The sequence below is a fragment of the Lycium barbarum genome, chromosome 2, assembly GCF_019175385.1.
Source record: "Lycium barbarum isolate Lr01 chromosome 2, ASM1917538v2, whole genome shotgun sequence".
NCBI classification, from domain to species: domain Eukaryota; kingdom Viridiplantae; phylum Streptophyta; class Magnoliopsida; order Solanales; family Solanaceae; genus Lycium; species Lycium barbarum.
In genome coordinates this window covers 8,080,052-8,095,816 of record NC_083338.1, presented here as the reverse complement: position 1 = coordinate 8,095,816, position 15,765 = coordinate 8,080,052, and the positions used below count along the sequence as shown (strand labels likewise).

General features: G+C 34.8%; 1 protein-coding gene and 1 long non-coding RNA gene across 2 annotated transcripts; one reads left to right on the top strand and one right to left on the bottom strand.

Moving 5' to 3' along the window:
- Positions 1–442: 442 nt before the first annotated feature.
- LOC132628306 (uncharacterized) lies at positions 443–1,329 on the top strand. Its single transcript, XM_060344104.1, has 2 exons — positions 443–628; positions 1,087–1,329. The coding sequence occupies exons 1-2, from the start codon at positions 443–445 to the stop codon at positions 1,327–1,329; spliced, it is 429 nt and encodes a 142-aa protein (XP_060200087.1).
- Positions 1,330–14,465: 13,136 nt separating this feature from the next.
- Positions 14,466–15,759, bottom strand: LOC132629286 (uncharacterized). The gene is made up of 2 exons (XR_009578162.1): positions 15,549–15,759; positions 14,466–14,729 (listed from the first exon to the last, which is right to left on the bottom strand). It is a non-coding gene; the product is annotated as an uncharacterized LOC132629286 (long non-coding RNA).
- Positions 15,760–15,765: the final 6 nt, after the last annotated feature.

Here is a 15,765-nt window from a genome sequence, read left to right as displayed (position 1 = left end):
GAGACTTGCGGCGGAGTTAACGGTAGGTTAGAGGTTGGGAGACAACTGTTGGAGTCTAAATGGTTCAGATTGAGCAGGACCAAAATAGAATATTTGAAGTGAAAGTTCAGTGATGCATCGCATGAGGCAAGCGTGTAAGTGAAGCTTGATTCATAGGCCATCCCCAAGAGAGAAGATTTCAAGTACCTTGGGTCTTTAATCCAAGAAAATGGAGAGATTAACGATGTTGCCACACATCATATTGTTGCGGGGTGGAATAAAATGGAGGCTCACCTTTGGAGTCTAGTGTGATCTAATGATACCACAAAAAACTTAAAGGTAAGTTCTGTAAAGTGATGGTTAGGCCGAACTTGTTGTTTTGGGCAGGAGGGGGGGTGGGGGTGGGGAGGGTGGTGGCCAGTCAAGAACTCCTATGGTCAGAAGGTGCAATTAAGTTGCGGAAATGATGATGATAAGATGGTTGTGTGGGTGTACTTGGAGAGATTGGATTAGAAATGAGGATATTCGGTACAAGGTGAGAGTGGCTTCTGTGATGGACAAGATGAGAAAAGTAAGACTGAGGTGGTTCGGGCATGTGAAGAGGAGTAGCGCAGATTCATCAGTGAAGACGTGTGAGAGGTTGGATATGGTGGGTATAAGGAGAGGTAGAGGTGGGTTGAAGAACTATTAAAGATGAAAGTGCAAGAGGGGGGGTGAATTGTAAAATTTTCGATCTGTTAGTCGACTATGTTAAACCAGTAGTCGACTACTTACTCAGTGAATGCTAAAGTAAGGTGCAGAAAATAAATGACACAAGTATTTTATACTGGTTCAGATTCAATGTGAATCCTAGTCCAGTCCCCTTGGGTTGCAAGGGTGTTCTCTGCAGCTCTTTTATAAGGTTTGGTACAGTGGAGGTTTTGAATGAAGTTCCTACGTCTACACTCAAAACACTCTTATTCTTTTTGATACAAAGCCTCACAAACTGTAACTCTCATTTCTTTTTTGTTACACTATAAATCACTCAGACTAACAATGTTTGTTTAAAAGTAAAGCAGAGTACTTGAGGGGATGAGACTAAGCATAAGTCTTGTGTTTGTGAAGCAGCTCTTTTATAGCGTTTTAGGCTCTTCACGCAGAGAGATCAACCCAAGGGATTTGATCCATGGAAATGGAATTAACGATCCTATTTCCAAGAATAAGGCTGAGCTTTTGCTGCTTTCCTTGTGCGTTGAGGCAGCATTATCAATCATCAAGATTATTACACTTCATGAGATATTCCTTTTAATGTTGGAGATGGCCTTTCCTTCCTTGAAACGATTTGATGCTGCTGGAATATTCCTTCTTTAATGTTGCAGATATCTTTTCCTTTCTTGAATGATTTTGTACTGCTGGAGAGTACTACTGTTAGCCACGTTAGGGCTGGGAAGTCTTCACTTGAGTGAGCCCAGCTTTTTGGGGCTGTTTTGTGGGCTCCTAGCTTGTTGGGGCTGTTTTGTGGGCTCACATATATTCCTTGTGCGATTCAATTACTATACCTGTACAAGTAAAATTGTCATCATAAAAACTTGACACTAACAATCTCCCCCTTTTTGAGGATGACAATTTTAAATAATATGTAGTCAACTTCCCTGTAACGGATGCTCCCCCTGAATGGGTAAAGGCTCCCCCTGACTAGTTGACTGTCCAGTTCTCCCCCTTTGGCATCACTCAAAAATAAAGGCAAGGAAACAGCAGACATAGATATAGACGTATAACATGTATAAGATACCAAACCAAGCAGCACAAAAGAACTAAATCAAATAGCAGCATAAACACAACCAAACATAAGTCCCACAAAAACATTGTTTAAACAGACCAAAAACAACCAAATAAAAACAAACTACTCTTGGCGGCGGAAGACTGGATGACGAAGAAAGTAGGCTAATGTATTCACAATAGAATCTTTCATTTCAGTCAACAGAGTAGTAAGACGTTCAGGCATGGCGCTAACATTGGCTTGAAGCTTAGCGGACAGTTTGACTGCTTCCTTGATAACAGCATCCAGTTTAACCCGCAGCTTAGAGACATCAGCACCCGTTTCCTTAGTCACATCACGAATCTTCTCTACTTGAAACAATGTGGATGCCATTAAGTCTTTGACGGACTCAATTTTTTCATCCATAGAAGAAAGTTTGGCGAGAAGTTCTGCATAGCATTCAGCGGAGGCGACAGAAGGATCTGATTTTTTCCTTTTGGTGGAGGGACCAGGTTGAGATGCCTCATAAACGTCCTTTAACACCCAATAATCATTGCGCAAGACATATCCCATGCTATCAAACGCCCTAGAGTTGTAACACTGCTTAACTAGATTAATGGGATAGTCGACTAAATCGATTTTGTGGACTTCAAGTATGCGGGAGATGAGCATACCATATGGAAGACTAGAAGGATTGGAAGCACACTCAATCATGTAATTGATGATGATGGAGGACAAATTGATTTTCTTCCTGGAGAGAAGGCAAAAAGCAAAGATAGCATCATGTTGGGAGATAGTAGAGCAGGACCCAGCACGAGGAACAACAGTAGTCGCAACCATATGAGCAAGCACACGAGCCTCAAAAGAGATGTTGGACAGACCAATTTGAGCAGGAACAGAGGTGGAATTTGAAAGGGTTTTCTTAACATCATCAAAAGACACTTCAAGAGATTCAGGCCAGGAATTTTTGGGTAGTTCGGAAAAACCAGAACAGGTGCAACTAAAAATAGAGTCAAGGACAAAGTAATTTAGCACAATGTGGGTACCAAGAACCATTGTTTCTAGTTCATTAGCCTTAGAAGACCGAAGATTTGCATAAAACATACGAACAGGGGTTTCATACACATGAGGAGGGGTTTTGAAAAAGTTTTCCCATCCTTGATAGACAAATAATTGTTTTACCTTACAACACAGAGAAAACATATGGTCAAGATCAACAATCCTACCAGAGACGATGGTTTTGTCTTCAAGAGACGAGAAGAGTTCTTGATGATGGTCATCCCAAAAAAATTTGCGAAGATCAAGGGGTTTATCAGTGATGGTTTTGAGTTTCTTGGAGGAGGTGGAGCATGTAGCCTCAGAAAAGGCTCGCTTTCCAAATTGCAAATTGGAACGGAGTCAGAGGCATCAGAGGAAGAGGAGTCACCGGAGATGACGGAGTCGTGAGGAGCAGAAGAGATATTCTTACCAATTTCCTGGAGCCTTGAGCTTTGGTGTGTTGAAAGAAGAGGGGTTTTCGCGTTTTTCACCATTGGAGAGACGAGAGTACAGACTGAAAGGTTGGCAGGGAAAGGTAGAGAGGAAGGTGGAAAGGGTTTATGGGGATACAGATGAAAAAAGGGAAAGATTTTATGGGGAAGGTAAAAAGTAAAATATGGGAAGATGGGACGGTCATAATTTGGATGGGGATACAATTTATGGCAAGGATTTGAATAGCCGAAAATCTTGGCACGGATTGTTAAAAAAAATTAGACAGATTTATCAATAATTCCCAAAGATCTTCTTAGCATGCAGAAACGTTCTTCAAGAAAAGGTTTAGTAAAAATATCAGCAAGCTGGTTTTCAGTGTTAACAAAGACTATTTCAAACTCTCCCTGAGCAACATGATTTCTGATAAAATGATGCTTAATATCTATATGCTTGGCCCTAGAATGATGCACAGGATTTTTGGACAGACAGATAGCACTCGAATTATCATAGAAAATTTTTATAGGTTTAAAAAACAAGTCATAATCACTTAGTTGATAAGACATCCAAATTAGTTGTGTGCAACATTGACCAACAACAATATATTCATCCTCAGTGGTAGGTAGAGAGACTGATCCCTGTTTTTTGCTATTCCAGGAAATAAGAGATTTTCCTAGAAGCTGGCAAGTACCACTGGTACTTTTTCTATCATCTTTATCACCTGCAAAGTTTGCATCTGAAAAACCTTCAAGCGTAAAATCGTTGGTGTTAGGATACCATAAACCATAGTTAGTTGTTCCATGAAGGTATCTAATGATACGTTTAACAGCAGTAAGATGAGATTCCTTTGGAGCAGCTTGGAATCTAGAACACCTGCACACACTAACATAATATCTGGTCGACTAGCAATTAGGTAAAGCAGCGATCCAATCATACCGCGATACTTAGTTTCATCAACAGGTTTTCCTGTTTCATCCTTATCAAGAGAACAAGTAGGACTCATTGGAGTTCCTATAGCTTTTGAGTCAGACATCCCAAATTTTTGAACGAGTTCTTTAGCATACTTAGCTTGACATATAAATATTTCACTGTCAGTTTGATGGATTTGTAGTCCCAAGAAGAATTTTAATTCTCCCATCATACTCATTTCGAACTCGCTTTGCATAAGATCAGAAACTTCCTTGCACATAGAAGGGTTAGAGCTTCCAAAAATAGTATCATCAACATATATTTATATAATGAGATTTCCTAAGGAGGATCGTTTAATGAAAAGAGTTGTATCGATCTTTCCTCGGAAAAAATCGTGACTTACCAAGAAGGAGCTTAAGCGATCATACCATGCCCTAGGGGCTTGTTTAAGACCATATAAAGCTTTACTTAATTTAAAAACGTGATAGGGAAATTTTAAGTTTTCAAAACCTGGCGGCTGTTTGACGTACACTTCTTCTTCAATGAACCCATTTAGAAAAGCACTTTTGACATCCATTTGAAAAAGTTTGATTTTTTTAAAAGAAGCATATGCGAGCAAAATTCTAATGGAATCCAACCTGGCAACAGGAGCAAAAGTTTCATCATAGTCAACTCCTTCCTGTTGTGAGTATCCTTGAGCAACGAGTCGAGCTTTGTTTCTAACTACTTCTCCGCCTCATTTAGCTTGTTTCTGTATACCCATTTTGTGCCAATGATTGAAGCATTCTCAGGTTTGGGAACTAGATTCCACACCTTGTTCTTTTCAAATTGATCAAGTTCCTCTTTCATAGCCTTGACCCAGTATTCATCTTTTAAGGCATCACTAACTTTCTTTGGTTCATATTGAGAAATAAGAGCCAGATTTACATTATTTTTACTAGATGCTCTAGTTTTCCTCCCTTCATGGATGTCTCCAATAACAAATTTCTTTGGATAGTCAGGTTCGCTTCTCTATTCGTTTGGAACTGTTCCAATAGTAACATCAGTTGACTGAGGTGCATCAGAAGTCAACTCACAGGGTGCCTTTTCTTCAGTGGGTCTTGTAGCCACTGCAGTAAGTATTTGACTGTCTTCTTCATCTGCAATTTTCCTTTTCTCGGCCAGGTGATTAGTATCATCAAATACAACATGAATAGACTCTTCAATAGATAAAGTACGTTTGTTATAAATTCTATAGGATCTACTAGTAGGAGAATAACCAAGAAATATACCTTCATCACTTCAAGGATCAAACTTACCAAGATTTTCCTTCCCATTATTGTGAACAAAACACTTACACCCAAAAGGATGAAAGTAGCTAATATTTGGTTTCTTACCCGTCCATAGCTCATACGGAGTTTTCTTGAGAATTGGTCTGATTAGACATCTGTTCAAAATATGACAAGCTGTACTTACCGCTTCAGCCCAAAGGTGATGTGGTAAGCTTGTTTCTATGATCATTGTTCTTGCCATATCTTGAAGGGTTCTGTTCTTTCGTTCAACTACACCATTTTGTTGCGGAGATCGAAGTGAGGAGAAATTGTGAGTGTGCCCTTGATCATTGCAGAATTCTTCAAAAGCTTTATTTTTGAATTCTCCGCCATGATCACTTCTAATGGAAGTGATGTAATATCCTTTCTCACGCTGAATTTTCTCACAAAAAAACTTAAAATTCTTTAGAGTATCATCTTTATGAGCAAGAAATATTACCCAGGTAAAACGAGAAAAGTCATCTATTATAACAAATGCATACCTTTTTCCTCCAATGCTAGCAGTTCTAGTAGGACCAACTAGATCCATATGAAATAGTTGCAAAGGCTTTGATGTAGACACAATATCTTTCGAACTAAAGGAGTTTCTAGTTTGTTTACCTTTTTGACACGAATCGCATAAATGATCTTTAGTGTAGTTGAGTTTTGGCAATCCTATTACAAGATCATGTCTTGCTAGTTTTTCAATTAAGCGCATACTAGCATGCCCAAGCTTCTTGTGCCACATCCACGGATCTTCTCCCATTGATGCCAGGCATATATGACCTTTAGGATTTTTGACAGAGTCCAAAGTGTACACATTTTTGTTTCTGCTTCCAGGAAGAATCTTTATCCCAGAGGAGTCTTCTATGACACAACCTGATTTACTAAATCTTATCTCAAGATCTGAATCACATAGCTGACTTACACTTAACAAGTTATACTTAAGTCCCTTTACCAACCAAACATTTGAAATGTCACAGGAATTATCAAAAGTAATAGTACCAATACCAATTACCGTTCCAGTTGAGTTGTCTCCAAAATTTACCAATCCTCCATCGAAGTCAGCGACTGATTTGAATAGACTTTTTTCGCCTGTCATATGTCTTGAACACGCACTATCTAGATACCATTTTCCCTTTTTCCTTTTCTTGTGGTGTTCCTGCAAGACAAAATTTTTACTCTTGTTTAGGTACCCAAGATTTCTTGGGTCCTTGATGGTTAGTTTCAAAACATTTAATTTTCTTGGGTTTCCATATCCAACCAGGTGCAGTTGAAAACCGAAATCTACAGTTATGATAGTTATGACCGAGTTTTCCACAGCAAAAGCATGTTTGAAAAGGTTTTCTTTCCACTTTATAGGGATCGGTTGATCTATGTATTCCAGACTTCCTTTCAGTCCACTTAGAGGTTCTAGTTGACTTATCAGTGTTTAAGGAAACAGGTTTCTTTCCTTCAAAATTGTTAGTCATTTGTAAGACCTTTTTCCCAGTGGACTTATTTGTGTAAGTTGACTGGTTTGACCTGACATAGTTATGGTTGGAAGGTTTCAGTAAAATATCTAATTTAGATTGTAAATTGTAAACTTCATTTTGAATCAAATTTTTTTCTTTTTCGCAAATTTCTAATCTTGATTCCCATTCCTTTTTCTCTCTCTTCAGTTTTCTATATTCATCAAAGACATTATTTAGGTCTATAAGAGTTTGATCTAATAATTCTTGAGTTTCTTCACATTTAGAGCAGGAATGAGAACTTACCTTACTGCTTCCTTCGAGAGCCATGAAACACACATTTTCAACTTCTTCAGATTCTTCATCTGAAATTTCATCTTCACTCCAACTGCTGAAAGCTCTTTGTTTTTGATAACTTCTAGTTGGTTTCTTTCTTGTCTCAGGACATTCAGATGCAATATGGCCATATTTTCCACATTCATAACACTTTCCGTCATTCTTTTGCTATCCAGTAGAAGTCTTGCCTTTTCTAAAGTTTGAGCTTCCTTTTCTGTTATTTCTTGATCTTCTCATGGCTTCTATCACATGCCTAGAAATCATAGTCACTTCTTCTTCTTCTTTAAAGTCATCATCAGATTCTTCAACTTGATCCTTGAAGGTGACCACTTTCTTCTTTTCGTCCTTCTGGTATCTTTGTATGTGATTCTTTTCAAATGCTATTAGATTTCCTCTTAATTCATCATAGGTGAACTTATCCAGATTTCCATCTTCAAGAACAATTGCTTTGGTTTCCCAAGTCTTTGGCAGACTTCTAACAAGCTTTCTAACTTGTTGTGAGTTGGTATAGGTTACTCCAAGGGATTTGAGTTCTCCAATGATCTTGCTGAATCTTGTGAACATTGATTCAATGTTCTCATCGTCTTTCATCATAAAGGCTTCATAATCGTGTCTTAGAGCATCAATTTTTGTTTCTCTTACTTTTGATGTTCCTTCATAAGTGACCTCAAGTTTATCCCACATTTCTTTGGCAGTGTCACAATTTGAAATTTTTGCATACTCTTCTCCACTTACTGCACAGTAGAGCAAAGCTATTGCCCATGCATTTATTTGCAGTGTCTCTTGTTGTTCTTTAGTAATGTCATGTGACTCTAGATCAATTGTTGAAGTTTCTGCATCTTCCTTGTTTTCAGTGTCGGCTCTAGGAATAGGTTTAGGTCCTTTTTTAATCACTACCCAGGCTTGATAATCAGTTGACTGCACAAAGATTTTAAACCTTTCCTTCCAGTGGCAATAGTGTTCACCATTAAAGTATGGTGGTCTTGTTGTGGAGTGCCCATCTTGCAATATTGCTCCAGGAATTTGATATCCAGCCATTTGATCTTTTCTCACGTGTGGTTAAGCAACTGAAAGTGAGACCTTGCTCTAATACCAATTGAAAGTGCAAGAGGGGGGGTGAATTGTAAAATTTTCGATCTGTTAGTCGACTATGTTAAACCAGTAGTCGACTACTTACTCAGTGAATGCTAAAGTAAGGTGCAGAAAATAAATGACACAAGTATTTTATACTGGTTCAGATTCAATGTGAATCCTAGTCCAGTCCCCTTAGGTTGCAAGGGTGTTCTCTGCAGCTCTTTTATAAGGTTTGGTACAGTGGAGGTTTTGAATGAAGTTCCTACGTCTACACTCAAAACACTCTTATTCTTTTTGATACAAAGCCTCACAAACTGTAACTCTCCTTTCTTTTTTGTTACACTATAAATCACTCAGACTAACAATGTTTATTTAAAAGTAAAGCAGAGTACTTGAGGGGATGAGACTAAGCATAAGTCTTGTGTTTGTGAAGCAGCCCTTTTATAGCGTTTTAGGCTCTTCACGCAGAGAGATCAACCCAAGGGATTTGATCCTTGGAAATGGAATTAACGATCCTATTTCCAAGAATAAGGCTGAGCTTTTGCTGCTTTCCTTGTGCGTTGAGGCAGCATTATCAATCATCAAGATTATTACACTTCATGAGATATTCCTTTTAATGTTGGAGATGACCTTTCCTTCCTTGAAACGATTTGATGCTGCTGGAATATTCCTTCTTTAATGTTGCAGATATCTTTTCCTTTCTTGAATGATTTTGTACTGCTGGAGAGTACTATTGTTAGCCACGTTAGGGCTGGGAAGTCTTCACTTGAGTGAGCCCAGCTTGTTGGGGCTGTTTTGTGGGCTCATATATATTCCTTGTGCGATTCAATTACTATACCTGCACAAGTAAAATTGTCATCATAAAAACTTGACACTAACAAAAGAGAGGTAATTAGAGGCTATGGCGTAGCTTTAGTTTACCGAGGACATGACCTTAAATAAGAGGGGTGTAAAGATCGTGAATTAGGGTAGAAGGTTAGTAGGTAGTTAAGTGTTGTCTCGCGTTTAGGTGGGAAAGGCATGGCGGTAGTCTCATGGAATTTGATATTTTCTTATTTTATTTCTGCTATCGCATTATTTCGTTGGGTCATTGTTCATTTTAAATAAGATCTGTAATGCTTTCCTTTTTAGTTTCCATGCTTTTCATAACTATTTTGATTTGCTGCATTAGTGGCATGTTTCTTCAGAACACAATCTTTCTATCTCACAAAGTAGGGGTAAGGTCTTTGTACACTTTACCCTCCTCAGACCCCACTTTGAAGAATTACACTGGGTATGTTGTTGTATGTTTTCTATATTCCTCTACGCAAGTACTCGGCTACTTTCTTGTATTATGTAGCTATATTCCTCTCTGATGTTTCTACACAGGTACCCTATAGCCTCTCTCTCTCTCTCTCTCTCTCTCCCCCTCTCTCTCTGTTGTATCGTGTCGCTTACTGGATTCAAAATCGTGCTCGCACTATTTTCTCTCCACAAAATTGGACGGTTCCAATTTTGCTCTATAATTCCACTTTGAAATATTTTTTCAAGGTTAGGGCCTTTATGGGTTGTTAGATGGTTCTGCTAGTTTGCCAACAGATGCAAAAGAGTTGGATGTCTGGAAATTTAATAATGCAAAGGTGATCGCTAGGATGCTGAAATCGGTACATGATGACATTGTAATGGGACTTAGACTTTTTATTCGTGCTTCTGAAATGTGGCTCCACCTCCTTATAGTTTATCAACAAAGAAATCTTACGCCAGAGTTTGAAGTGAAACGCAACATTGCAGATAATACACAGGGACAAGAATGTTCGCTCCTTTTACACTGGCTTGCAATTACTCTTGTCAGAACAAGATCAATTTTCTGGGCCGAATTTGTCTAAGGCAGGGCTCAAGGAAATATTGGGAGAATGACAAAAGACATGGATAGTGTAGTATAATGAAACTCAGGCCTAAATTCGAGTCGATTTGTGGCAATTTCTTGAATAGAGAAGTCACGCATGCTCTAGACGTTGGGTTGGCAGCCATCTTGCGTGAAGAGACCCGACTTGGAACTCAGGCTGCTATTGAGTCCATGCTATATTACCTGTTGTTGCATTACATGTACTAAAATTTATGTTGTCGCTTCGATAGGAAATGCTAAGCGAAGTGTCCTATGTTATGAATACAACGACTTTGGTCACATAGCAGTCGATTGTTCCAAGAGGAAAGAGTATTGTGCTCATGACAAAATTACTGGCCAACATATTTCAAATTGCCGACGTCATCCAAACCGTTCATGGCCTTCTTGATACGCCCAAATTACACCTTTTAAATAGGTATAAAGCGGTCGTTGTTCAAATATAGAACCCAACAAGATTGGGATTGAATCCTACAGAGAACATAAAAGAGAAATATACGTATTACGTGTAACGCTCAACTATTAGTCTGGATTTCTAGGGAAAGGGGGAGATAATTGTTTGGTTTAGATTTAGTGTCACTAATTATTTAAGAGAGTTAAAAGTCGATTTGTGAACGATAGGTAAAATGACTAGGGATGTGGTCCCAAATGGAAAGTAATGTGATTGGTTCTCTAATTCAACCTACTTATATGCCGAACTGTTTTAGAGAATGGTTTCTTTTAAGTTCACCTAAAGTTTTCTAACCAAATCGGTGATGACAGATTGCCAGCCAGAACTGTTGCGGATTCGACTAAGATAAGATCAGGAGAGAACCGATTCAAGTCACCTCGAAGACGCAAGACTAGATGAAGAATTGAGGTTAAGGAAATAGTGATTAATAGCATCGACCGTTATCTATCCATTTCGGATACAGTGCCAAATGTAACTCCTTTGTGCTTAAATCATTTTTTACACCTTCAATGCTAATTATGGAGGAATGATTCTGAGTCCGGAGCCAAAAATGGCTTATTTTCGCAGCCATTAGACCAAAATAGGGTGTCTTTTTATTTTTATACCATAATGGGCATTTCGTTGATTATTCAACGAAATGCCCAGCATTTACTGTTCATAGCCGCAACAATTTTTTTTTTTTTTTTGTTTGCAGTTCGTGAACTGCTTAACGAAATAGCAATTTTTTTTTTTTTTTTTGCATTTCGTGACACAATCAACGAAATAGATGTTTTTTGTTTTTTTAATTTCGTGAATAAAAACGAAAACTGATTTGTTTTGTTTTGTTTTTTTCCGCATTTCGTGACACAATCAACGAAATAAGTGTTTTTTTTTTTTTTTTTTTGTATTTCGTGAATAAAAAAAGAAATAGGAAATTATAAATTCTTTTTGGGGTGGTGAAGTTATATATATATATATATATGAATGAAATAAAAAAAAATATAATTTCCTATTTATATATAAAATATATATATATATATATATATATATATGAATGAAATAAATAAAAAAAAAATATATATATATATATATATATATATATATATATATATATATATATGAATGAAATATATATATATATGAAATATATATATATATATATATATATATATATATATATGAATGAAATATATATGTATGAAATATTTTCCTATTTCGTTGGTATATAAACGAAAAGAAACATATATATATATATATATATTATTATTTTTTTTCATTCATATATATATATATATATATATATATATATATATATATATGAATGAAATATTTTCCTATTTCATTGGTATATAAACGAAAAACAATATATATATTCATCTTATTTCATTGGTATATGAATGAAATTAATAAAAATATATATTTTTATTTCATTCATATATATATTATTTCATTCATATATATATATATATATATATATATATATATATATATATATATATATATATTATTTCATTCATATTCCAATGAAATAAGATGAATATATATATTTATTTTTTCGTTTATATACCAACAAAATAGGAAAATATTTCATACATATATATTTTATTCATACATATATATATATTTTTTATATATAAATAGTAAATTATATATATTTTTTTATATATAACTAGGAAATTATATATATTTTTTTTTATTTCATTCATATATATATATAACTTCACCACCCCAAAAAAAAATTATAATTTCCTATTTCTTTTTTTATTCACGAAATACAAAAAAAAAAAAAAAAAAAAAAAAACACCTATTTCGTTGATTGTGTCACGAAATGCGAAAAAAAAACAAATCAGTTTTCGTTTTTATTCACGAAATTAAAAAAAAAAACTGCTATTTCGTTAAGCAGTTCACGAACTGCAAATAGCATTTTTTTTTTTTTTTTTTTTAGTATTTCGTGAATAAAAACGATTTTTTTTTTTTTTTTGCATTTCGTGACACAATCAACGAAATAGATTTTTTTTTTTTAATTTCGTGAATAAAAACGAAAACTGATTTGTTTTGTTTTATTTTTTTCGCATTTCGTGACACAATCAACGAAATAGGTGTTTTTTTTTTTTGTATTTCGTGAATAAAAAAAGAAATAGGAAATTATAAATTTTTTTGGGGGTGGTGAAGTTATATATATATATGAATGAAATAAAAAAATATATATATAATTTCCTATTTATATATATATATATATATATATATATATATATATATATATATATATATATATATTATTATTATTTCGTTCATATGCCAATGAAATAAGATGAATATATATATGTTTTTTTTCGTTTATATACCAACGAAGTAGGAAAATGTTTCATACATATATATTTCATTCATATATATATATATATATATATTTTATTTCATTCATATATATATATATATTTTATATATATAAATAGGAAATTATATATTTTTTATATATAAATAGGAAATTATATTTTTTTTTTCATTCATATATATAACTTCACCACCCCAAAAAAAAAATTATAATTTCCTATTTCTTTTTTTATTCACGAAATACAAAAAAAAAAAAAACACCTATTTCGTTGATTGTGTCACGAAATGCGAAAAAAAACAAAACAAATCAGTTTTCGTTTTTATTCACGAAATTAAAAAAAAAAAAAAAAACATCTATTTCGTTGATTGTGTCACGAAATGCAAAAAAAAAAAAAAAAAATTGTTGCGGCTATGAACAGTAAATGCTGGGCATTTCATTGAATAATCAACGAAATGCCCATTATGGTATAAAAAAAAAAAAAGACACCCTATTTTGGTCTAATGGCTGCAAAAATAAGTCATTTTGGCTCCGGACTCGAATGATTCTTGGTCATTGAACCCTTATGCATTGATCCCTATAAAAGGAGCCTAACTCTGATGTTAGGAGGGCATCCAATCTTCCGCTTAAATATTTATACTCGCACAATTAGCAAAATAATAGACTCTTATTCATTTTATAATCAAGATTCATATTGTTCTTGAAGTCTGAAGTCGTTCCAGAGGCATATTCAGTAAGAGATTCTTCTAAGCTCAGGCCATTTCAATTCAATTATTAATTTCATTTTACTTGATTTCAATAGTTGTTATTGGTGTACCTCATTTTAACTGAAATCAAAATGGTTTACAACATTCCAGTAATTCTAGGGTTAATTAAAGCCAAAGAGTCGCCACCTAATTATTTATGGTGAATTAGGACACTTAAAATTAATTAAAGTAATTATCTAAAGTTAACTCCGTTTTAATGTCTACGAAACCAAAAGATTCTAGGCAAGAGTTCAATTAATCTAAAGGTTAAGCATCCTTTAAAATCCATTAAAAATGATTAACCGACCGGACTTAACTTTAATTAGAAGACCTTGTAGAATATAAGTAATAATGTATAAAATAATTGATTAATTATAAGGAAGAGGGGATTAGTATTTAAAAGTGAAAGGCAGTTAACTTTGTATTTGAAGCCACTTGACGTTATTAGAAAAATGTGTTGTGGAGTTAGAACACTCTCACGTTGAACTCGAGAATCAAGGTGGATAACAAGATGATTTAAAATCTAGTTTTGTGTAAAAAATCAGTTTCCTCGTCAAATTCTTTAATTAAAAGAAGAAAAATCATTAAAGTTATTCAGCTGCCAAGTCAAACCAACATAAGACTTTCTACCATTTGCAATCAATTTTCTGATGACTCAAAGACTCCAAATTTTACTTGAACCAAACTTTAAAAAAAATGTCGAACTCAAAATGATAATCTAAACAGCGAAAACGAGTTTAGTCTTTAAGATTAAAACCTCTTTAATGATACACACTTAGAAGTGCTATGTGACAGAATAAGTATTTTAGTTACTAACTGTAGGTAAAACTTAGTGTGACCAAATAAATCCAGCTGTTAATCATTATGTAACAATTTTATCTCTTCCAACAGAAAACACATAATTAAAGATAAAAGTCATTCCAACGCAAGTAAAGTAAAAACAAGCAGAAATGAATGAGATGACCCATAGCCATGTCCGGCTTCAACAGAAGGACAAAATCTCTTATGTAATTCGATGTTCAAGCAGTGCAAAGGCGAGGAAGAGTGAGGATGTGCAGACTCCTTGCAATGGCGGTGTCGTTGAGTTTCAAATGAAACTCTTCAGCTCCGGTATACATGCGAAACAAAGTAAAAAAAAGAAGAAGGAAAAAGATTAGAACAAGAAGCAGATTTGGATATGGAAAATAAATAGACTAGATAAAACCATTAGAATGTGACTCGCGAATGTCTAACAAGATTCAAAGAGAAACAGGAAATGAAAAAAAAAAAAAATTGGCTTCAATGAATAAACTAAACTCCAGAGAACTCAAAGTATTATTTTTTTTGTTTATCCTGTTCATTTTCGATCATTAAAGCAAGTATTTGTAACTTAGAGCCCGTTTGGATTGGCTTATAAGTTGCTTATAAGCTGTTTTCAGCTTTTCTGAGTGTTTGACTGACTAGCTTAAAGTCATTTTATGCTTAAAATAAGCTCAAAAAAATAATTGGGCCCATTTGACTTAGCTTATCTAAAGTAAACCAAAAATATAAGTTAGACTACCCAACTTATTTTTTTTTTAGGCATAAGCCCATCCAAACAGACAAAACACGTTGTTAAGAACTAGGTTTATTTTTAGTTTAACTACATTACTTAAATGCTCAAATCATTTTTCTAACTGAACTTAAATATAAGGATCACATCCAGAATATATGAAGGAAAATTCCCGACAACTATTTAACGCTATATTTCAAACAGACAAAACACGTTTCTTAATCAGCAAAGTTCAAACATAGGAGAAGCACTTTGACGCCTAAAAACGACTACTAAGATGCATACTTATATGAATATTTCAGAACTCATCGAAATTTTGTCATGATCTTCCTACAACAGAATACGATGTTTTGACAGAAATGAAAGAAGAGCTGGGTCCGTTATTACCTCTTGTGGGTGAAGTGAACTGAGACGGGGCCTCGAATCTACTCTCTCGTAATGAACAGATCCGAAGCTCGACGAATGAGTTCGAACGTCTCCCTTATGGCTATCAGCCAACAGAGACAAACGAAGTGTTTAAAAGCTCTTCGACTCAACTTATTCCTCACAGATAGAAACAAATATGATCCAAACGAGTAAAATACTAAGCTCCTATTTCCAGAAA